Genomic DNA, 23,118 nt, shown 5'->3' with positions numbered 1-23,118 from the left:
TAACTGCAGGGGAGAGCCAGGGAGCTTCCCTCCAACGGAGCTGTGAGAGAAAATGGCGCCAGTGTGCTGAGGAGATAGGCTCCGCCCCCTTCTCGGCGGCCTTTTCTCCCGTTTTTCTGTGGAATCTGGCAGGGGTTAAAATTCATCCATATAGCCCTGGGGGCTATATGTGATGTATTTTCGCCAGCCAAGGTGTTTTTATTGCTGCTCAGGGCGCCCCCCCCTAGCGCCCTGCACCCTCAGTGACCGAAGAGTGAAGTGTGCTGAGGAGCAATGGCGCACAGCTGCAATGCTGTGCGCTACCTTGGTGAAGACAGGATGTCTTCTGCCGCCGATTTTTCCGGACCTCTTCTTGCTTCTGGCTCTGTAAGGGGGCCGGCGGCGCGGCTCTGGGACCGAGCTCCGAGGCTGGGCCTGTGTTCGGTCCCTCTGGAGCTAATGGTGTCCAGTAGCCTAAAAAGCCCAATCCACTCTGCACGCAGGTGAGTTCGCTTCTTCTCCCCTTAGTCCCTCGATGCAGTGAGCCTGTTGCCAGCAGGTCTCACTGAAAATAAAAAAACTAAAACTAAACTTTCACTAAGAAGCTCAGGAGAGCCCCTAGTGTGCACCCTTCTCGGCCGGGCACAAAAATCTAACTGAGGCTTGGAGGAGGGTCATGGGGGGAGGAGCCAGTGCACACCAGGTAGTCCTAAAGCTTTACTTTTGTGCCCAGTCTCCTGCGGAGCCGCTATTCCCCATGGTCCTTACGGAGTTCCCAGCATCCACTAGGACGTCAGAGAAAAGGTTGAAAATCACTGCCGTATACGCACAGGGGCAATAATATATATTACTTAAAGAGCATCAGAAAGGCTTGGGCCGTAGGCTTGCTGGCCATTACTTCAAAGGACATTATTCAAAGGATAACTACAAGTTTAAACATAATTTTGACATTACACCGACGTTAAACTGAAGGAAAACAGAAGAACAATCTATCCACAATCTGAACCACTAAAGGACAGCTTTCAAACATATGTGAGTCCAATTCCTCTACACATCCAACTACTCCAGCCTGAGTAACCCATACTTATAACTTAAATCTGTGATAGGAACGCAACAAGATCTTTACATTTCATCCGCAACTACTCAAATTTATGTCTATTGCTTACCAAAAACATCTGAATTCTCAACTGTACCAATGTTATCTGTCTTTTTACACTATGAAAAGACATCCCCAAACTGCTCACTACAGCTCTCTCTTATGCAGACTCATGTATGTTTTTTTATGTAATGATTGCCTTGTAATTGGCATTGTATGTGTGGGGAAGTTGCACAGTGAAAGTTTATTATTTCATGTTCACTGGTGTTTACCACCTTTGATCATTATTGTGGTCAGGTGTACTATATCTTTACATTTAGTGAGGTGTAGTCATGGTGTAAAGGACACAGTGTGGTTCCTGATTAGTAAAAAAAAAAAAATACCAAACACTGAGCAACATCCCCAAACAGGTAATTTCAACTTTAAACTTGTAATTTATTTTGTATGGTCTGGACATGGCTACTAATAACAAATGCACAGACAAAATTCTTAAAGCTATGAGTGCAAATGCTAGGAGCTTGGGAGACAAAATTCCAGAACTAATTGCGATAATGACAAGGGATAACCTGGATTTTGTCGCAATTACAGAGTCATGGTGCAATGAGAATCATGACTGGGACATAGCTATACCAGGATACAATTTATTTAGGAAGGATAGAATAGGAAGAATAGAAGGAGGGGTAGCAATGTATGTGAAAAAAAGCATAAATGCTACTTTAATACAAAATATTGAAGACAAAACTGAGGCCCTTTGGGTCACCATAGAAACCGGGGAGAAGGACATTATTCGCATAGGGGTGATCTATAGACCACCAGGCCAGGGGCAGGATTTGGACAGGAACCTATTATTGGACATCACTAAAATGACTTTAAAGGGATAAGTCATAATCATGGGAGACTTTAATTTACCTGATGTAAATTGGGAGGGGTCTTTTGCAAGTTCAGCTACAAGTGGCAAATTTTTAAATTCCTTACATGGAGCATCTCTCAAGCAATTGGTGAGGCAGCCCACTTGCAAAGACTCAATATTAGATTTAATTCTTACAAATGGTGATAGGATATCCGACATATATGTGGGTGAGCACCTGGGATCCAGTGATCATTAAGCAGTGTGGTTTAGTATAAAGACAGGATCCAACTCCTGTCACACCAAAATAAAGGTGTTGGATTTTAGAAATGCTGACTTTGCAAAAATAAGAATTTACTTACCGATAATTCTATTTCTCGTAGTCCGTAGTGGATGCTGGGGACTCAGTCAGGACCATGGGGGAATAGCGGCTCCGCAGGAGACAGGGCACAAAAGTAAAAGCTTTAGGATCAGGTGGTGTGCACTGGCTCCTCCCCCTATGACCCTCCTCCAAGCCTCAGTTAGGATACTGTGCCCGGACGAGCGTACACAATAAGGAAGGATTTTGAATCCCGGGTAAGACTCATACCAGCCACACCAATCACACTGTACAACCTGTGATCTGAACCCAGTTAACAGCATGATAACAGCGGAGCCTCTGAAAAGATGGCTCACAACAATAATAACCCGATTTTTGTAACAATAACTATGTACAAGTATTGCAGACAATCCGCACTTGGGATGGGCGCCCAGCATCCACTACGGACTACGAGAAATAGAATTATCGGTAAGTAAATTCTTATTTTCTCTGACGTCCTAGTGGATGCTGGGGACTCCGTCAGGACCATGGGGATTATACCAAAGCTCCCAAACGGGCGGGAGAGTGCGGATGACTCTGCAGCACCGAGTGAGAGAACTCCAGGTCCTCCTCAGCCAGGGTGTGCCCCTGACCAAGTAGCAGCTCGGCAAAGTTGTAAAGCCGAGACCCCTCGGGCAGCCGCCCAAGATGAGCCCACCTTCCTTGTGGAATGGGCATTTACATATTTTGGCTGTGGCAGGCCTGCCACAGAATGTGCAAGCTGAATTGTACTACACATCCAACTAGCAATCGTCTGCTTAGAAGCAAGAGCACCCAGTTTGTTGGGTGCATACAGGATAACAGCAAGTCAGTTTTCCTGACTCCAGCCGTCCTGGAAACCTATATTTTCAGGGCCCTGACAACATCTAGCAACTTGGAGTCCTCCAAGTCCCTAGTAGCCGCAGGTACCACAATAAGCTGGTTCAGGTGAAACGCTGACACCACCTTAGGGAGAAACTGGGGACGAGTCCGCAGCTCTGCCCTGTCCGAATGGACAATCAGATATGGGCTTTTGTGAGACAAAGCCGCCAATTCTGACACTCGCCTGGCCGAGGCCAGGGCCAACATCATGGTCACTTTCCATGTGAGATATTTCAAATCCACAGATTTGAGCGGTTTAAACCAATGTGATTTGAGGAATCCCAGAACTACGTTGAGATCCCACAGTGCCACTGGAGGCACAAAAGGGGGTTGTATATGCAGTACTCCCTTGACAAACTTCTGGACTTCAGGAACTGAAGCCAATTCTTTCTGGAAGAAACTCGACAGGGCCGAAATTTGAACCTTAATGGACCCCAATTTGAGGCCCATAGACACCCCTGTTTGCAGGAAATGCAGGAATCGACCGAGTTGAAATTTCTTCGTGGGGCCTTCCTGGCCTCACACCACGCAACATATTTTCGCCACATGTGGTGATAATGTTGTGCGGTCACCTCCTTCCTGGCTTTGACCAGGGTAGGAATGACCTCTTCCGGAATGCCTTTTTCCCTTAGGATCCGGCGTTCAACCGCCATGCCGTCAAACGCAGCCGCGGTAAGTCTTGGAACAGACATGGTACTTGCTGAAGCAAGTCCCTTCTTAGCGGCAGAGGCCATGAGTCCTCTGTGAGCATCTCTTGAAGTTCCGGGTACCAAGTCCTTCTTGGCCAATCCGGAGCCACGAGTATAGTTCTTACTCCTCTACGTCTTATAATTCTCAGTACCTTAGGTATGAGAAGCAGAGGAGGGAACACATACACCGACTGGTACACCCACGGTGTTACCAGAACGTCCGCAGCTATTGCCTGAGGGTCTCTTGACCTGGCGCAATACCTGTCCAGTTTTTTGTTCAGGCGGGACGCCATCATGTCCACCTTTGGTCTTTCCCAACGGTTCACAATCATGTGGAAGACTTCCCGATGAAGTCCCCACTCTCCCGGGTGGAGGTCGTGCTGAGGAAGTCTGCTTCCCAGTTGTCCACTCCCGGAATGAACACTGCTGACAGTGCTATCACATGATTTTCCGCCCAGCGAAGAATCCTTGCAGTTTCTGCCATTGCCCTCCTGCTTCTTGTGCCGCCCTGTCTGTTTACGTGGGCGACTGCCGTGATGTTGTCCCACTGGATCAATACCGGCTGACCTTGAAGCAGAGGTCTTGCTAAGCTTAGAGCATTGTAAATTGCTCTTAGCTCCAGTATATTTATGTGGAGAGAAGTCTCCAGACTTGATCACACTCCCTGGAAATTTTTTCCTTGTGTGACTGCTCCCCAGCCTTTCAGGCTGGCATCCGTGGTCACCAGGACCCAGTCCTGAATGCCGAATCTGTGGCCCTTTAGTAGATGAGCACTCTGCAGCCACCACAGAAGAGACACCCTTGTCCTTGGAGACAGGGTTATCCGCTGATGCATCTGAAGATGCGATCCGGACCATTTTTCCAGCAGATCCCACTGAAAAGTTCTTGCGTGAAATCTGCCGAATGGAATCGCTTCGTAAGAAGCCACCATTTTTCCCAGGACCCTTGTGCAATGATGCACTGACACTTTTCCTGGTTTTAGGAGGTTCCTGACTAGCTCGGATAACTCCCTGGCTTTCTCCTCCGGGAGAAACACCTTTTTCTGGACTGTGTCCAGAATCATCCCTAGGAACAGCAGACGTGTCGTCGGAGACAGCTGCGATTTTGGAATATTTAGAATCCACCCGTGCTGTCGTAGAACTACTTGAGATAGTGCTACTCCGACCTCCAACTGTTCTCTGGACCTTGCCCTTATCAGGAGATCGTCCAAGTAAGGGATAATTAAGACGCCTTTTCTTTGAAGAAGAATCATCATTTCGGCCATTACCTTGGTAAAGACCCGGGGTGCCGTGGACAATCCAAACGGCAGCGTCTGAAACTGATAGTGACAGTTTTGTACCACGAACCTGAGGTACCCTTGGTGAGAAGGGCAAATTGGGACATGGAGGTAAGCATCCTTGATGTCCAGGGACACCATATAGTCCCCTTCTTCCTGGTTCGCTATCACTGCTCTGAGTGACTCCATCTTGATTTGAACCTTTGTATGTAAGTGTTCAAATATTTTAGATTTAGAATAGGTCTCACCGAGCCGTCTGGCTTCAGTACCACAATATAGTGTGGAATAATACCCCTTTCCTTGTTGTAGGAGGGGTACTTTGATTATCACCTGCTGGGAATACAGCTTGTGAATTGTTTCCAATACTGCCTCCCTGTCGGAGGGAGACGTTGGTAAAGCAGACTTCAGGAACCTGCGAGGGGGAGACGTCTCGAATTTCCAATCTGTACCCCTGGGATACTACTTGTAGGATCCAGGGGTCCACTTGCGAGTGAGCCCACTGCGCGCTGAAACTCTTGAGACGACCCCCCACCGCACCTGAGTCCGCTTGTACGGCCCCAGCGTCATGCTGAGGACTTGGCAAAAGCGGTGGAGGGCTTCTGTTCCTGGGAATGGGCTGCCTGCTGCAGTCTTCTTCCCTTTCCTCTATCCCTGGGCAGATATGACTGGCCTTTTGCCTGCTTGCCCTTATGGGGACGAAAGGACTGAGGCTGAAAAGACGGTGTCTTTTTCTGCTGAGATGTGACTTGGGGTAAAAAAGGTGGATTTTCCAGCTGTTGCCGTGGCCACCAGGTCCGATGGACCGACCCCAAATAACTCCTCCCCTTTATACGGCAATACTTCCATGTGCCGTTTGGAATCTGCATCACCTGACCACTGTCGTGTCCATAAACATCTTCTGGCAGATATGGACATCGCACTTACTCTTGATGTCAGAGTGCAAATATCCCTCTGTGCATCTCGCATATATAGAAATGCATCCTTTAACTGCTCTATAGTCAATAAAATACTGTCCCTGTCAAGGGTATCAATATTTTCAGTCAGGGAATCCGACCAAGCCACCCCAGCGCTGCACATCCAGGCTGAGGCGATCGCTGGTCGCAGTATAACACCAGTATGTGTGTATATACTTTTTAGGATATTTTCCAGCCTCCTATCAGCTGGCTCCTTGAGGGCGGCCGTATCTGGAGACGGTAACGCCACTTGTTTTGATAAGCGTGTGAGCGCCTTATCCACCCTAAGGGGTGTTTCCCAACGCGCCCTAACTTCTGGCGGGAAAGGGTATAACGCCAATAATTTTCTATCGGGGGAAACCCACGCATCATCACACACTTCATTTAATTTATCTGATTCAGGAAAAACTACAGGTAGTTTTTTCACACCCCACATAATACCCTCTTTTGTGGTACTTGTAGTATCAGAAATATGTAACACCTCCTTCATTGCCCTTAACATGTAACGTGTGGCCCAAATGGAAAATACGTTTGTTTCTTCACCGTCGACACTGGAGTCAGTGTCCGTGTCTGTGTCGACCGACTGAGGTAAATGGGCGTTTTAAAGCCCCTGACGGTGTTTGAGACGCCTGGACAGGTACTAATTGGTTTGCCGGCCGTCTCATGTCGTCAACCGACCTTGCAGCGTGTTGACATTATCACGTAATTCCCTAAATAAGCCATCCATTCCGGTGTCGACTCCCTAGAGAGTGACATCACCATTACAGGCAATTGCTCCGCCTCCTCACCAACATCGTCCTCATACATGTCGACACACACGTACCGACACACAGCACACACACAGGGAATGCTCTGATAGAGGACAGGACCCCACTAGCCCTTTGGGGAGACAGAGGGAGAGTTTGCCAGCACACACCAAAACGCTATATTATACAGGGACAACCTTATATAAGTGTTTTCCCTTATAGCATCTTAATATATAATAATATCGCCAAATAAGTGCCCCCCCTCTCTGTTTTAACCCTGTTTCTGTAGTGCAGTGCAGGGGAGAGCCTGGGAGCCTTCCTAGCAGCGGAGCTGTGTAGGAAAATGGCGCTGTGTGCTGAGGAGAATAGGCCCCGCCCCCTTTTCGGCGGGCTTCTTCTCCCGTTTTTCTGACAACCTGGCAGGGGTTAAATACATCCATATAGCCCCAGGGGCTATATGTGATGTATTTTTAGCCAGCATAGGTACTTTCATTGCTGCCCAGGGCGCCCCCCCAAGCGCCCTGCACCCTCAGTGACTGTTGGTGTGAAGTGTGCTGAGAGCAATGGCGCACAGCTGCAGTGCTGTGCGCTACCTCATGAAGACTGAGAAGTCTTCAGCCGCCGATTTCTGGACCTCTTCTCTCTTCAGCATCTGCAAGGGGGTCGGCGGCGCGGCTCCGGTGACCCATCCAGGCTGTACCTGTGATCGTCCCTCTGGAGCTAGTGTCCAGTAGCCTAAGAAGCCAATCCATCCTGCACGCAGGTGAGTTCACTTCTTCTCCCCTAAGTCCCTCGTTGCAGTGAGCCTGTTGCCAGCAGGACTCACTGAAAATAAAAAACCTAACAAAACTTTTACTCTAAGCAGCTCTTTAGGAGAGCCACCTAGATTGCACCCTTCTCGGCCGGGCACAAAAACCTAACTGAGGCTTGGAGGAGGGTCATAGGGGGAGGAGCCAGTGCACACCACCTGATCCTAAAGCTTTTACTTTTGTGCCCTGTCTCCTGCGGAGCCGCTATTCCCCCATGGTCCTGACGGAGTCCCCAGCATCCACTTAGGACGTCAGAGAAAATGGGGAGATGTTTAAGTGATTCATTGGTGGACTGGAGGAACTTGGAAGGAGTGCAGGAGAGGTGGGAAAAACTGCAAAGTGCAATACTAAGGGCAACAGACCTTTGTATCAAAAGGGTTAGGAAAAACACCAGGAAAAGAAAGCCAATGTGGTTCACAAAAGAAGTAGCAACTAGTGTGAAAGCAAAAAAGATGGCTTTTAGGAAATACAAACAGGCTCAAAATAATAACGACAAAGAGGTGTATCTTGAGAGACGGAAGGATGCTAAGAAAGTGATCAGACGTGCAAAGGCAGAAGCTGAGGAGAAAATGGCCCAGTCAGTAGATAAAGGGGGCAAAACTTTTTTTAAGTATATAAGCGAAAGGAGAAAATCAAATGGAGGAATAATAAGACTTAAGACAGAGAGTAAGCATTTGGTGGAGGGAGACAAGGCAATAGCAGATCACCTAAATAATTATTTTTGCTCAGTATTTACTACAGAGGAAGGGATGGGGCCACAGTTAAGTTGCAAGGACATTCATAAAAATAAGGCAGATGAAAGTACATTTACAGAGGAGAAGGTCCTAACAGAACTTTCAAAACTAAAAGTGGATAAATCAATGGGACCAGATGGGATACACCCAAGGATACTCAAAGAGCTAAAAGATGTGCTGGTTACACCTTTAACAGAATTATTTAACCAGTCACTAAATACAGGTGCTATTCCAGAGGACTGGAAAAGAGCAAATGTAGTTCCACTGCACAAAAGTGGAAGAAAGGAAGAAGCAAGTAACTACAGACCAGTAAGCATTACATCAGTAGTAGGGAAAGTAATGGACAAACTATTAAAAGAAAGAGTTGTGGAATATTTTAAACAACTTACAGGATCCAAAACAGCATGGATTTACTGGTGGGAGATCATGCCAAACAAATCTTATTGACTTTTTTGACTCTGTGACGAAAATAATAGATCAAGGGGGAGCTGTAGATGTAGCATATCTAGACTTTAGTAAGGCATTTGACACTGTCCCACATCGCAGACTGATAAATAAACTTGAAAGCGTGGGGGTGGATTATAAAACGGTTTAATGGATAAGAACCTGGTTGCAGGATAGGAAACAGACAGTTGTAGTGAATGAAGTTCAATCTATGGAGGGAAATGTTACCAGTGGGGTACCCCAGGGATCTGTACTTGGTCCAGTTCTCTTTAATATCTTTGTTGGTGACATTGCAGATGGTATTGAAGAGAAGGTATGCCTTTTTGCAGATGATACAAAGATATGCAACAGGGTAGACACACCGGGAGGTGTAAAACAAATGATTGATGACCTAGGTAGGCTTGAGAAATGGTCAAGAACGTGGCAACTACAGTTTAATGCTAAAAAATACAAAATCATGCACTTGGGTCTCAAAAACCCAAAGGCTAAATATAGACTCAAGGGTACTATAATGGAAACTACTGAGGAGGAAAGGGATTTAGGAGTCACTATTTCAAGTGACTTGAGGGCAGGAAAGCAATGCAACAAAGCAATGAGGAAGGCAAGTCAGATGCTTGGTTGCATAGGGAGAGGAATCAGTAGCAGGAAAAGAGAAGTAATAATGCCACTGTATAGGTCATTGGTGCGTCCCCATCTGGAATACGGTGTCCAGTTCTGGAGACCATATCTCCAGAAAGATATAAATACATTAGAGAGTGTACAAAGAAGGGCAACTAAAATGGTGCATGGCCTACATCACAAAACTTATCCGGAAAGGCTAAAAGATCTTAACATGTATAGTTTGGAGGAGAGAAGGGAAAGGGGGGACATGATAGAAACTTGCAAATATATCAAGTGTCTTAACAAAGTTCAGGAGGGAAACATTCTTCAAAGGAAAAGACGTATTAGAACTCGAGGACATACACTGAGACTGGAGGGGGGGGGGGGTTCAGGGGAAATTTAAGGAAAAATTACTTCACAGAAGGGGTAGTAGATAAGTGGAATAGCCTCCCATCAGAGGTGGCAGAGGCTAAGACTGTAGAGCAATTTAAACATGCTTGGGATAGGCATATGAATATCCTTACAAAGAATTAAGGTTCAAAAAGGGTTGAGATTGCCTAAAGGATAAAAAAAAGGGGCAGACTAGATGGGCCAAGTGGTTCTTATCTGCCGTCAAATTCTATGTTTCTATGTTTAATATTAATTTCAGCCGTCACATCCCTATTATAGTAATGGACTGGGGAACAGGGATCTTCACAGGCATCCAATAACGCACACAGATCCAGGTGTGCTGCAAGAGCCTGGGGGCGTTATACCCCTCTTTGGACGATGCCTGGTCAACTCCATGGGCAAAGATCTAATTTGAGGGGTTGCCACTGAGAACCAAATTAGGCGGTAGTCTGACCATGTGACTGGGTTTATTAATAGGTCAGAGACTTCTAATCCAATCTGGAAGACAAGATCAAGATTGTGACCACTTTTATGTGTAGCAGACGGAATGACTTGTGTGAGGCACAGAACATTCATTGTACATTGTGTTACATAATAAAAATGATACCAGGCTATGGACGGGATGGATTCGGAATCCCGGCGGTCAGGATTTCTATGATCAGAATGCCAACAGCAGCATCGCGACAGATCCCGGTAAGCAGTGACGTGTGGTGGGGTGAGGCAGAGCCTTTCCTGTCGTACTAACGTGTGCAATAGAGTTTTGACTGTATAAAGTATATGAAAAATACAAAGAATATGTTAGAAATACCATCTTTGTATTATTCTATTCATTTTTATAGTCAAAACTCCAGAGTAAACAATTATAATAAGCGAGGCTCGCAATCCAGTAATTGGATGTATCTGATGCATCTTATCCTACAGAAATATGATCATGCAATGCCAGCTAGGCTATGGCCAAATGTCCCTGAGAGTTTTGGCTCAGGCCAGTGTTGAACTGGGGCATATTGGGCCCACTGGGGGAATGCATTTGTCGATGACCATGTTTACGTGTGTGGCCAGTCTCCAGAGGTTTGACTAACCATTAGAGAGCGCATGGTCTGGGCCCCTTCATAAATATATACATGTACCAGATTATTAACCGTAATACACTGAAGAAAATACACTATAGTCATGTAGGGAATCAGTACGGGAAGCCGGTGGGCAGGATCCCGATGTTTGAAATACCGACATCGGGATCCTAATTGCGCAGAAACCAACAGGGGTAAGGGGTGCTATACCCTCTCCCTTACCCCCCCTAACCCTCCCTACCGGCTGCCTAACCCTGCCTTCCCCTTGTCAGTGCCTAAACCTAACCTCCCACCCCCGCTGCCTAACCCTAACCCTCAGAGGGGGGTGCTTAACCCTAACCCCACCCACCCTCCCTGCACCCTAACCCTCCCGGGGTGCTGCCTAACCCTAACCTTCCACCCGCAGCCTAAACCTAACCTCCCCCCCGGCTTACCTCCTCAGTGGCGCGGTGTGAGGACATTCGACATCCCGGGATTCCGACGCTGAGATGTCTACCTATTCGGGATGTCGGTATTCCAGTGTCGGTTATCTGGCTGCCGGGATCCTGACTGCATCCCTCATGTAGTGGTGTCCGCCATAGGTTTCCCCTGTGGGCCAGTCTCCAACCCTGGGTCAGGGGCTAGCAGTAACTTGTTATACATGGGTCTCATGAGGTAATATCGCCAGTAGTGCTCTCATTACCCCTTGTGGTGGGTCAGTATTATTGTGTCAGTAATTGCCTGGCAGCCATGCTGCACTGTATCAGCTGAGGATGGCGCTATGCTGCAGGCCAGCGTCAAGTTACCCTTCCTGGAGAGGACCTTTCCCATAAGCCCCTGGGTCCATGTCACACACTATTTGTAATAATAACCTGTAGGGAGCACAGCCATGCTGCTGCCGCGTTGTTTATCCGCCTGATCAGCTGGTCCGTCACGTGACCGACGCCGGCTGCCTTTGTCTGGGGAGGTAGGGTGGGCGTGGCTCGGGGGATGACAGATCACATGATCCTGTGTAAATCCCCGGTTGAAGCTAGAAATCCCCTGCTGCCGGTGCCGACTCTCTGAGTCGCTGTCAGTGTCAGGCGGGATGCCGGTAATGGGGAGCTGCGGCCGCTGTGCGATCCTCCTCCTGCCTTTATCGCTGCTGCTGGCGGAATGTGTGCACCGGAGCGCGGGCTGCGGGGACCAGGCGAGTGTGCGGGGTTACCTGTGGTCAGCGGAGGGAGGAAGCGTAAATTTACTGTGGCGGGGAGAGAGGAGCTTGGGGTGGGGAGGTTCAGGCAGCTAGGTTGGGGTCGGCGTGGATGGAGGTGCTCAGGAATCCTAAGTGAGGAGTCATTGGGGTGCAGGGGCCGGAGGTGGGTAAGCGGTCCAGAGGCAGTGGGGTGGGGGTGGGTGTAATAGCGCATGGGCCAGTGTGTGTATGTGTGTGAGCTACTGGGGCCAGTGTGTGTGTGTGGGCTTTAGGGGCGCAGGGGCAGGTGTGTGTGGGCTATAGGGGCCAGTGTGTGTGTGGGCTATAGGGGCCAGTGTGTGTGTGGGCTATAGGGGCCAGTGTGTGTGTGGGCTATAGGGGCCAGTGTGTGTGTGGGCTTTAGGGGCGCAGGGACAGGTGTGTGGGCTATAGGGGCGCAGGTGTGTGTGTGGGCTATAGGGGCACAGGGGCCAGTTGTGTGTGGGCTATAGGGGCGCAGGGGCAGGTGTGTGGGCTATAGGGGCACAGGGGCAGGTGTGTGTGTGGGGGCTATAGGGGCGCAGGGGCCAGTGTGTGCATGTGGTATGTAGGGGCACAGGGGCCAGTGTATGTATGTGGTATATAGGTGCGCAGGGGCCAGTGTGTGTATGTATGTATGTGGTATATAGGGGCGCAGGGGCCAGTGTGTATGTATGTGGTTTATAGGGGCGCAGGGGCCAGTGTATGTATGTGGTTTATAGGGGCGCAGGGGCCAGTGTATGTATGTGGTATATAGGGGGGCAGGGGCCAGTGTGTGTGTGTATGTATGTGGTATATAGGGGGGCAGGGGCCAGTGTATGTATGTGGTATATAGGGGGGCAGGGGCCAGTGTGTATGTATGTGGTATATAGGGGGGCAGGGGCCAGTGTGTATGTATGTGGTATATAGGGGGGCAGGGGCCAGTGTGTGTATGTATGTGGAATATAGGGGGCCAGTGTGTGTATGTATGTGGTATATAGGGGGACAGGGGACAGTGTGTATGTGGTATATAGGGGCCAGTGTGTGTGTATGTATGTGGTATATAGGGGGGCAGGGGCCAGTGTGTATGTGGTATATAGGGGGGCAGGGGCCAGTGTGTGTGTGTGTGTGTGTGTGTGTGTGTATGTGGTATATAGGGCGGCAGGGGCCAGTGTGTGTGTATGTATGTATGTGGTATATAGGGGCGCAGGGGCCAGTGTATGTATGTGGTATATAGGGGCGCAGGGGCCAGTGTGTGTATGTATGTGGTATATAGGGGCGCAGGGGCCAGTGTGTGTATGTATCTGGTATATAGGTGCGCAGGGGCCAGTGTATGTATGTGGTATATAGGGGCGCAGGGGCCAGAGTGTGTGTGTGTGTATGTATGTGGTATATAGGGGCGCAGGGGCCAGAGTGTGTGTGTGTGTATGTATGTGGTATATAGGGGCGCAGGGACCAGTGTGTGTATGTATGTGGTATATAGGGGCGCAGGGACCAGTGTGTGTATGTATGTGGTATATAGGGGCGCAGGGGCCAGTGTGTATGTATGTGGTATATAGGGGCGCAGGGGCCAGTGTGTATGTATGTGGTATATAGGGGCGCAGGGGCCAGTGTGTATGTATGTGGTATATAGGGGCACAGGGGCCAGTGTGTATGTATGTGGTATATAGAGGCGCAGGGGCCAGTGTGTGTATGTATGTGGTATATAGGGGCGCAGCGCCAGTGCATGTATGTGTGAGGGATATATGGGCTCAGGGGCCAGTATGTGTGTGTGGAGGCGGGGGATATAGGGGCTCAGGGGCAAGTGTGTATTTATGTGTGGGGGATAATGAAGTGGAAAGGGGGCGAGGAGATGAGATTGGGTGACCTGGTGATGGGTGGTGAGAAGAGATAATGGAATAACACAGGGATAAGAATATTAGATGAACAGAGAGGAATGGACCATGTCTGGCTGGGGCTGGTGGAGGAAGGACAAATAATTATACAAGGCTTTCTTTCTATAGACCTGTCCGCCAGCTCCCGATGGCTTTCTAAATGTACATCTCATTCCTCATACTCACAATGATGTGGGCTGGCTGAAGACTGTGGATCAGTATTACTATGGAGGTAAAGTGCATTGGGAGACCCTTCTGTAAGGGAACAGGTGACCACACTTCTGAAGTGAGAGATAAGATTACTGTAGTAATGATTAGTGTTCAGTCTAGCACCGTGCACCTTTCAAATCCCATACAGTTGCCCTTTCCTGCCTGGGGTGTGTCTGTCTGCTTTGGTGCTTCTAGCACAGGGGCTAATTCAGACCTGATCGCTAGCAGGCGATTTTTGCACTGCTGCGATCAGATAGTCGCCACCTACAGGGGGAGTGTATTTTAGCTGTGCGAATGCATGTGTAGTAGAGCTGTACAAACAGATTTTGGGGGTGATTTCGAGTTGTTCGCTCGTTAGCTGCTTTTAGCAGCATTGCACACGCTAAGCCTCCGCCTACTGGGAGTGTATCTTAGCATAGCAGAATTGCTAACGAAAGCTTCGCTAATTTTCTCGTAACGATTACCCCGCAGTTTCTGAGTAGCTCCAGACTTACTCAGCCATTGCGACCAGCTCGGTCCTTTTTGTTCCTGGTTTGATGTCACAAACACACCCAGCGTTCGCCCAGCCACTCCCCCGTTTCTCCAGCCACTCCTGCGTTTTGCAACTCGAATGCCTGCATCTTCCGCACACTCCCATAAAACGGTCAGTTTCCGCCCAGAAACACCCACTTCCTGTCAATCACACTACGATCAGCACAGCAATGAAAAAGCTTCATTATGCTGTGAGTAAAATACCTAACGTTTGTGTAAAATAACTAAGCGCATGCGCTCTGCGAACTTTGCGCAGTAAGCGACTAATCGCAGTATAGCGAAAATCGGCAACGAGCGAACAACTCGGAATGACCCCCTTTGTGCAGTGTCAGAGTAGCCCAGGACTTACTCAGCCGCTGCAATCACTTCAGCCTGTTCATGACCGGAATTGACGTCAGACACCCGCCCTGTAAATGCTTGGATACGCCTGCATTTTTCCAAACACTCCCAGAAAATGGTCAGTTGACACCCACAAATGCCTTCTTCCTCTCAATCTCCTTGCGAACGCAGCTTAGCGATCAGGTCTGAATTAGCCCCACAGTCTGCTCTGTATCTCAGTGCTGAGATAAAGACCAGACTGTGCTAGAAGCATCAAAGCAGAGAGAGACACCCCAGGCAGGAAAGAACTGCACGGGTTTTGAAAGGTGCAGGGTGCTAGAATTAACACCAGTAGTGTCAGCGGAAGTCTCTGCACCTCGGACTATGATCTCTGTAAGGCAGCGTCGGATTCTAATCTCGTACAAGGAAAAAAGTACAGCTTGCTATCTTGCCTACCCCGGAACACATACGTACATTAACCCTTAGCGTGTTACTCAGCGTTCATGTTCTGATAGCATCCGATCTGTTGTATGTCTAATGTGTCTTCCAGGCCGTAATAACATTCAGCATGCAGGGGTGCAGTACATCCTGGATTCTGTCATTTCGCAGCTGCTCGTGGACCCCAGGAGACGTTTCATTTACGTGGAGAGTGCGTTTTTTTGGCTCTGGTGGAAGCATCAAAAGCCATCCATGCAGAGAGACGTAATGCAGCTCGTTCAGGAAGGTGAGCAGTAATGCTATCCCCCCCCCCCCACCCCACGTCATTGGGTCACCGTGTGCATTTATTACACCGACCATGTCCGTCTGTCTCTCAGGGCGCTTGGAGTTCATCAATGGCGGTTGGACCATGAACGATGAAGCTGCAACGCATTACAGTCCAATTATTGATCAGATGACCCTGGGCCTGCAGTTCCTACAGTCTACGTTTGGGGAGTGTGGCAGACCCCGGGTGGCCTGGCATATTGATCCTTTTGGACACTCCCGGGAACAGGCTTCACTGTTTGCCCAGGTGAGTGCAAGCTCTACGGCCTAGTGTCGTCTTAATATAACCACCATACTTCCTCTCCTTCCAGGAAAGGCGCTGTATGTTGGCGTCACTGCACTGCAAGTCGTCCCACGTATTGAAGTGGTTCCTCTTTTTCTATTTTTGGTTGAACATACACCAACTTTAGATAACGTTTAGCTTCGGTTTGGATCAAATAACAGCATAAACCACACAGAAAGAGAGCTAGTTATTTAAGACTGTGTGCAGAAAACCCTTCATCAGTCTCTATCCGTTTCTGTATTCAGTATGGACTAGAATTCAGACAGAAAATAAATTGTGCCACCAGGTAAACATGCAGAGGCACTCCAGGCATAAACCTGTGTGATGTCATTGTACAGCAGTCAATATAAACAACGGCGTGTGTGATATGAATGGTGTCGACGATTGTTTGGTTACTGTTATTATATATTGTGCTGCTATTTGGAGTAATGGCACAAATATTTAGGCCCAGATTTATCAAGCCTTTGGGAGTGGTAAATTGCACGGTGATAAAGTACCAGCCAATCAGCTCCGAACTATAATTTACAGTCTGTGTTTGAAAAAGGACAACTAGGAGCTGATTGGTTGGTACTTTATCACGTGCAAAATATTACTCTCCAAGGCTTGATAAATCGGGGTCCTAGTCAGATAGGACAGAAGTATAGTAATCCTACCAGAGTGGCAGATACTCTATAAAAGCGGAGGAATTGAAATTTGGCGTTTTCAGAATGTTTGTTTACTTCGTTGTTGTTGGGGGGTTTTTGTACAGTAAAATGTTGTAATGTTTTCTTGCCTTTTTATGTTTTAAAAGTGCTTAAATGGGGATTTCATTGTAATAACAATATAATTCCACCTAATTTTACAGTTTGCTTGTATCCTGTACTAAGTACAGTATGTCAGGGGGATAGTGTCTGGTCTTATGATTTACTGAACTGCATTTATATTCCGGATAGAAGGAAAAAGCCCTTCTCCTAATGTTCCCTGTAATGTCCTCCATGTCTGGCAGATGGGGTACGAAGGGCTGTTCTTTGGCCGGCTGGATTATCAAGATAAAGAGAATCGAGAGAAGACAAAACAAATGGAGATGATTTGGAGGGGGAGCGATGACCTAGAACCCCCCACCGCTGACCTTTTCACAGGTCCGTCAGTAGATGCTCTGCACCACTATACGCTACAATGTGTGATTACTTATCAAAGCTTTAGTGTAATACAATTTTACGTTGTCTAGAAGATGCGAGTGGCTTTTACACGAACTAGGGCTCAGTGACTGGGTTTGAGGTACGAGGTTCATAGAGAAGTTTTGTAGTTTTTAGCCTAGAATTTTTCTCCAGTGGGTGTCTGATAGCTCACCTTAATGACCTAGTCTATGGGTAGGCAACCTGTGGCACAGTTTGAGCATCCCATAGCAGTAGAACTGTGACAAAGCATGCTGGGATGTGTCGTTCCACAGCACCTGGAGTGCCACGGGTTTGTCCACCCATAACCAAGTTTTGGTGTCTTTTTGGTTTGAGTTTTATACATTATATAATGTAGTATATCTGGGATCCCGGTCAGCCTTAATATGTCAGAGCGCGATTATTATACGTGTGACTGTAATACCGAACCTATACAGTTCACTGGTAATTCTCGCCTCTTCCCCAGGTGTCCTTCCCAATGGCTACAACCCACCGGAGGGGTTTTGTTGGGATCAGTTTTGTGAAGATTCTCCGATTATGGATGATCCGCTGATGGAGGATTATAATGTAGATGCTGTGGTTGATGCTTTCCTGAAGACCGTAGACAAACAGGTATAGGTGGGAGACCTGTGGAATCAGGCTTGTGTACCCGTGCTGTGTATATATGTCTTCTGTAGGTATTATGGGGGTCATTCCGACCCGATCGCTCGCTGCAGTTTGTCCGTTCGTCGCAGCGATTGGGTCGGAACTGCGCCGGCGCCGCAGTGTGCCGGCGCATGGCAGCTGTCGTTGCCTAGCGATCGCCTCTGAGATAGAGGCGGTCGCTGGGTGGGAGGGGGCTGGACGGTGGCGTTTAGAGGGCGCTGTCTGGCCAACGCAGGCGTGGCCGGACCATTGGGGAGGGGGGGGGCGACAATCAACTCCCGGCCAGCCGCAGGAGCTGCGCTGGCCGGGAGTTACTCCACAAATACTAAAGCATCGCCGCTGTGCAATACTTTTGTATTTGGACGGGGGGGCTTGACATACGGGGCAGGTTAGCCCTGTGCTGGGTGTCCCCCCGCATGTCAGGGAAGATGATCAACTCGGAATGACCCCCTATGTGTCTAGGCTGTACGTATACAATGCATGTGCTGCTGTCACAACTCTTCTATCTTAGTCACAGAAGTACCGCTCCAATCACCTCGTCATGACAATGGGGTCTGACTTCCAATACGAGAACGCCATCCCATGGTTCAAGAACATGGACAAACTCATTGATCTGGTTAATGCTAAGGTGAGGCAGCAGCTCTGCGCCCCTGTAGTGAGTGGATGTACCCTGTGGATTATCGGCAGCTCTTTCACCTCTGTGCCGGCCATGTGTCTCCACACTGCACCAGAGGAACTATGGAGCTGAGCAATAAAATGGCAGCAGAGGGAGGTGAAGATCAGCCACCCGTGCACGCTGGGGACGGCCAGAGCGGAACTTAGAGAGAATGCAGCCTATTGGTTCACCTGGTACTGCTGACATCACTGAGAGGCTGCATTCTCTGCCCTAACCCTGAGCACAATGGCTGCACCCGTCCTGCAAGTGCACTGTAACCGGCAGAATGGCCATAGGATAGGCTATGACATTATGCTGGGGAGGGGGAAGGAGCTGCTGCAGGGTCTGTAACATGGATTCTCTCTGCTTCTCCCCAGCAAGTTAATGGAAGCAAAATGAATGTGATCTATTCTACGCCGAGTTGTTACCTGAATGCCCTGAACCGGGTGCCGCTAAGCTGGTGAGGCTGGAACGTGTGCGGTGTATGTGCGACCTGGGGGTCGCCATGGGGGTGGTGTTGGGGTCCTTTTACCTTCTAGTTACTCCTACCAACTCATACCACCAGAACCATCCCATACATTCTCTACATTTGAGGTCCATGCCATACGCCTCTTCCAACCAGTACATCTTAGAGTAGCTGTCATTTACCGCCCCCCTGGCACTGCTTCCAAATTCATCGACAACTTTGCTTCCTGGCTTCCTCACTTCCTCTCTTCTGACATTCCCTCCATTATACTAGGCGATTTCAACATCCCTATTGACATCCCCACACAATTCCCTGCCTCTAAACTCCTTAACCTCACCTCTTCACTTGGTCTCTCCCAGTGGACCTCCTCACCCTCCCATATGAATGGGAGCTCACTGGATCTGGTCTTCACTCACCGCTGTGATATTTCTGATTTTTCAAACTCCCCATTTCCACTCTCTGACCACCACCTGCTCTCCTTTAACCTATCTCTCTCGACTTACCCATCTCTACCTCCTAAGGCTACCATCACTGAGCCTAACATTGAGGCTATTGACACCACATTCCTTTCCTCCCTGTTTGATTCACTTCTCTCTCCTATTCTCTCTCTCTCTCTCTCTCTCTCTCTCTCTCTCTCTCTCTCTCTCTCTCTCTCTCTCTCTCTCTCTCTCTCTCTCTCTCTCTCTCTCTCATGCCTTGAACAAGCCACTTCCACATACAATTCATCCCTTACTTCTGCTCTTGACTCTGTTGCTCCACCAACCACTATTCACCCTCGCAAATTAACACCTCAACCCTGGCACACCAGATGCACCAGATATCTGGAAAAATGCTCACGTACTGCTCAGCGACACTGGAGGAAATCACGCTCTAAGGCAGACTTCCTCCATTTCAAACTTATGCTCTCATCCTTCAGTGCTGCCCTTTCTCTTGCTAAACAGTCATACTTCAAGAACCTCATCTCCTCCCAGTCTTCCAACCCCCGGCGCCTCTTTGCCACTCTCAACTCACTCCTCTGCCCACCTCCACCTCGTCTCCCTTCCTCACTCTCTGCTCTTGACTTTGCCACTTACTTCACATCCAAAATTGACTCCATACGTCAGGACATCACATCACACCAGACTATCAGTAACCAGCTTTCTCCCATCCCTTACCAACCCTCCCCATCCCTCGCACCTACTCTGACATCTTTCTCCCATGCATCTGGAGAGGAAGTCATGGCCCTCATTCGTTCCTGTCCCCTCACCACCTCCCCACTTGACCCTATCCCCTCCCGCCTCCTCCGCTACCTCTCTCCTTCTGCTTGTTCCCATCTTTCCCACCTTCTCAATCTGTCCCTCTTATCAGGCACTGTCCCCTCTGCCTTCAAGCATGCATCTCTCCTATTCTTAAAAAACCTACACTTGATCCAAACACTCTTTCCAACTACCGACCCATCTCTCTCCTCCCTTTTGCCTCCAAACTCCTTGAGCGTATTGTCTACAACCGCCTTACTTCCTTTCTTTCCTCACACTCACTGCTTGACCCATTCCAGTCTGGCTTCCGTCCTCTCCACTCCACTGAAACTGCCCTTACAAAAGTATGCAATGACCTCCATGCTGCTAAATCTAAGGGACACTACTCTCTACTTATTCTACTTGATCTCTCTGCTGCTTTTGACACTGTGGACCATCCTCTCCTACTGCAAATTCTTCACTCCATTGGTCTGCGTGACACTGCCCTCTCTTGGCTGTCCTCCTACCTTTCTGACCGTTCTTTCTCTGTCTCCTCTCATGACTCCACCTTCCCCTCACTTCCACTAACTGTAGGGTACCCCAAGGTTCTGTCCTTGGTCCTCTTCTCCTCTCTCTATACGTCCTCCACTAGGTAAGCTCATTAGTTCTTTTGGTTTCCAATATCATCTCTATGCTGATGACACCCAAATCTATCTTTCCTCTCCAGACCTCTCCCCTGCTCTCCTCACTCGTATCTCCAACTGTCTCTCTGCTACCTCTTCCTGGATGTCCCAGCGCTTTCTTAAACTTAACATGTCTAAGACAGAGCTGATCATCTTTCCTCCCTCCCGCATAACCTCACCTCCTACAATCTCATTATCTATTGATGGCACTACTATCTCCTCTAGCCCCCAAGTGCGCTGTCTTGGAGTAATCCTTGACTCCTCCCTCTCCTTCAAACCACACATTCAGCACCTCTCACAAACCTGCCATTTTCATCTAAAAAATATTTCCAGGATCAGACCCTTTCTGACCCAGGATGCTAATAAGACTCTTATCCACTCACTGGTCATCTCCAGACTGGACTACTGTAATCTGCTCCTGACTGGCATTCCTGACAAATACATCTCTCCACTCCAATCTATCCTCAATGCTGCTGCCCGGCTCATCTTCCTCACCAAACGCACTACGTCCACCTCTCCTCTCTTACTAGACCTTCACTGGCTCCCCTTCCCTTTCAGAATCCATTTCAAGCTTCTCACACTCGCTTACAAAGCCCTCACCCACTCCTCTCCCATCTACATCTCTGACCTTATCTCCCTTTACACTCCCACCCGTCCTCTTCGCTCTGCTAATGCACGCCGACTCTCCTGCCTACGGATTACTTCCTCCCACTCCTACCTCCCAAGATTTTTCACGTGCTGCACCACGTCTCTGGAATTCCCTACCTCTCCACCAAACTTCAAACGATCTCTCAAGACCCACTTCTTCACCAAACCCAGCCAAATCTCATCCTAACCCTCTGTTCTACGCTCTCTATGTACCCCATCTGTGTCACCCCTGTCTGTCTACCCCTCCCCTTTAGAATGTAAGCTCTCACGAGCAGGGCCCTCTTCCCTCATGTGCTTATCCTCTCTTACTTTAATAATCTTCAACTGCACCAAATCCAGCAGTCTTCTGCCACCTGATACTTATTCCAGTGTCATCTGCTGATGTTACTATGTTTATTTACCCTGTACTTGTCCTATACTGTCATCAAATGTAAGTTGCTGTTTTCCTGTTTGATTATTTGTTTATGTACTCTGTAATTGGGCGCTGCGGAACCCTTGTGGCGCCATATAAATAAAGGATAATAATGTGTCCTGCGTGTGTGTGTTATCCGTGTTCATACTCTGTCTCATTCTCTGTCTCTAAGGCCAATGAAGACGGACGACTTCTTCCCGTATGCGGACGGTGCTCACATGTTCTGGACGGGATACTTCACCAGCCGCCCGGCCTTCAAGCGCTATGAGCGGCTCAGTAACAACTTCCTGCAGGTGAGATGCGGTTTATATTGTCTTCATAATGGGGCTTAATGAGGTAAAAAAAACATTACTCCCCATTACTCAGACTGGGATCCTGCGGCCTGGTACCAACATCGTCTCCTTATTGTCCTTTCTATAAATATCAGGTGTGCAACCAGCTGGAGGCTCTGACTGGACCAGCAGCTACTCAGGGACCATATGGGAGCAGCAGCAGCCTAATGCTCAGTGAGTATCATCATCAACCGCCCTCCCCCCCCACATATCCTTCCCTGCCCAGTATCCCAGCTCCTGAGTGTCTTATTACCCCATCAATATCTTATTACAGTAACCCAGCTCCTGTGGGTCCTATTACTCCATTAATATCTTATTACAATGCCTCTGCTTATGAGCAAGTTATTTCCTTTGATATATTAATTGGAAAAAAAAAAATAACTCTCTAATGCATGCTCTCATTATCTCCCGCATTGACAATTACAATAGTCTCCATACTGGTCTAACCCCAGATCAGACTTTCACCCCCTACAGTCTATAATGAATGTTGCAGCCAGACTGATCTTCCTCACAAAACACATTCTCTTGCTGCTCTGCTCTGTCAGTCCTTGCATTGTCTGCCCAGCGTGTCCCCTCCTCTCTGTGCAAGATCTGCGTCTCTCAGCCAGAGGTGTATCTAGGAGACCAGGCGCCCCTGGCAAAGTAAGGTACTGCCCCCCCCCCCCCCACCAACACACACACACACACACACACACACACACACACACACACACACACACACACACACACACACACACACACACACACACACACACACACACACACACACACACACACACACACACACACACACTTTGAAATAGGGAAGGTGCATGTGCAAAAAGGGCATGTGGGAAAAGGGCATGACCACACAATAGTACTCCCAATTCAAATCACGTTACACAGTAGTACCCCTTATACACATTGTCACA

General features: G+C 48.5%; 2 protein-coding genes across 4 annotated transcripts in view; one reads left to right on the top strand and one right to left on the bottom strand.

Annotated features, from left to right (window-relative positions):
• WDR83 (WD repeat domain 83) overlaps positions 1-11,784 on the bottom strand; it is a 133,935-nt gene extending 122,151 nt beyond the window's left edge. For 2 of the 3 annotated variants that reach the window (XM_063931168.1, XM_063931172.1), the window contains exon 1: positions 11,284-11,638. In XM_063931168.1, coding sequence (XP_063787238.1) covers positions 11,284-11,310 — 27 coding nt within the window. In that variant the 5' untranslated portion in view covers positions 11,311-11,638. Of the gene's footprint in view, positions 1-11,283; positions 11,639-11,700 lie in introns of those variants that run through there. The other variant, XM_063931171.1, reaches the window with a different exon arrangement.
• A 15-nt stretch (positions 11,785-11,799) lies between these two features.
• Positions 11,800-23,118, top strand: part of MAN2B1 (mannosidase alpha class 2B member 1) — a 37,061-nt gene continuing 25,742 nt past the window's right edge. Inside the window, exons 1-10 of the mRNA XM_063931162.1 lie at positions 11,800-12,017; positions 14,024-14,126; positions 15,504-15,677; positions 15,769-15,962; positions 16,984-17,116; positions 17,619-17,764; positions 18,309-18,425; positions 18,830-18,912; positions 22,048-22,168; positions 22,303-22,381. Of these exons, the coding sequence (XP_063787232.1) occupies positions 11,916-12,017; positions 14,024-14,126; positions 15,504-15,677; positions 15,769-15,962; positions 16,984-17,116; positions 17,619-17,764; positions 18,309-18,425; positions 18,830-18,912; positions 22,048-22,168; positions 22,303-22,381 (1,252 nt within the window). The 5' untranslated portion in view covers positions 11,800-11,915. The remainder of the gene's footprint in view (positions 12,018-14,023; positions 14,127-15,503; positions 15,678-15,768; positions 15,963-16,983; positions 17,117-17,618; positions 17,765-18,308; positions 18,426-18,829; positions 18,913-22,047; positions 22,169-22,302; positions 22,382-23,118) is intronic.

Source organism: Pseudophryne corroboree, chromosome 6 (genome assembly GCF_028390025.1).
Source record: "Pseudophryne corroboree isolate aPseCor3 chromosome 6, aPseCor3.hap2, whole genome shotgun sequence".
NCBI lineage: Eukaryota > Metazoa > Chordata > Amphibia > Anura > Myobatrachidae > Pseudophryne > Pseudophryne corroboree.
The sequence above is the reverse complement of the archived record's forward strand: the minus strand, read 5'-3'. Positions and strand labels throughout refer to the sequence as shown.